This window comes from Tetrahymena thermophila, assembly GCF_000189635.1.
Source record: "Tetrahymena thermophila SB210 genomic scaffold scf_8255341, whole genome shotgun sequence".
NCBI lineage: Eukaryota > Ciliophora > Oligohymenophorea > Hymenostomatida > Tetrahymenidae > Tetrahymena > Tetrahymena thermophila.
In genome coordinates this window covers 1-1,266 of record NW_002476858.1, presented here as the reverse complement: position 1 = coordinate 1,266, position 1,266 = coordinate 1, and the positions used below count along the sequence as shown (strand labels likewise).

Sequence of the window (1,266 nt, the reverse complement as noted above, 5' to 3'; positions counted from 1 at the left end):
TAAAATTAACAAATAACGAAAGTTAGAAAGTGGAAAACAAATAATTTAAAAATGATAGATAAATTAGACATCTTTGGTAGTTAAATCTTTCTTAAGATTTAACAAATAACAAACATATAACACAAGATTAGGCTCATACTTTACCCTCATAATATATGTACTTATCTCTTACAGGCTATTTGGATTAATTGTAGATCTAGTTTAAGGAAATAATCCTGAGGTTATCTACAACGAAAGATAAGTTGATGATCCGGCTATATTTAATGCGTCAAGCAAAAATTTTCCTTTAGCATTTGGAACTGAAAATCCTAAAGATTTCAATCACTTTATTGATGAAAGCATTTATACAATCACTGCTTTTTGGAACTAAAAACTTTTAACTTTCGATGAGACTACCTAGTAGTATATCTCGACTTGGTAACAAAATAGCATAAATGTTTAACCTTGCACAATTGAAAATTTCTAAAATCTTGAAAACTAAAAATACTATCTTCAGCTTAACTATACTAATATGTATTGTCTTCCTCCCGATTTTGAATTGCCAATTTAAGGGGACTTTCCTTCTAAAGTTTATTCAGAAATTCAGATTACAGTGAAGAAGTGTACTAAAAATTGTTAATCTTAAGAAATTTTAGACAGTTTTCTTTAAAAGTCTAATTTTGGTCTTTAGCTATCTGATTCCTATGTAGATCCAACTATTAGTAACAATCCATTCAAAATTTACTCCAGAGATATGTTTTGGTCTACTAGTACTGAGCTCCCAAAAGATGTGTATATTTACATCCGTAATAATTATGTTTACAGCGATTTCGGATGGTTTTTTCCTAATGTGGAAACTTAAAGATTTCCTGCTTATAGTTTTTCTGAAAACTATGTAAATAAATTGAACATCCAATTTTTTACTTAAGTTTTGTTTAAAAAGTAATATAGTAATTTTAAAATATTTTTTTTTATAAAAGGAATATCCTCCATCATTTTAGGATTATTTTCTTACCATTCGTTTCAGATTTGAAAAGCAAAAAGAGAGTGTCTATAAAAGATCATATAGAAAATTCATTTCTATTTTTTCTGAAATTGGAGGATTTACTTAGAGTTTTCTTGCAATTGGATATGTGCTTTGCAAAAAAGTATCGCAGACAAAGTTAGATATTGACCTTATTAACAAAGCATTTAAATTTGAAGAGAATTTAAAAAGTAAATAATAAAATGAGGAAAAAGAAGCAAATGAAACAAAACATGAATAACAAAAACAGGGAAATAAAAAAA

At 26.9% G+C, this 1,266-nt stretch overlaps 1 protein-coding gene across 1 annotated transcript; it reads left to right on the top strand. All coding sequences in view use genetic code 6, as the record gives it.

Annotated features, from left to right (window-relative positions):
- Positions 1-131: 131 nt before the first annotated feature.
- Positions 132-1,127, top strand: TTHERM_02245830 (small GTP-binding domain protein; the record flags this gene model as incomplete). The annotated part of the gene is made up of 2 exons (XM_001028625.2): positions 132-874; positions 960-1,127. Coding segments are annotated over 2 exons (911 nt in total), but the record flags the coding sequence as incomplete, so codon positions are not given.
- Between the last annotated feature and the right edge of the window lie 139 nt (positions 1,128-1,266).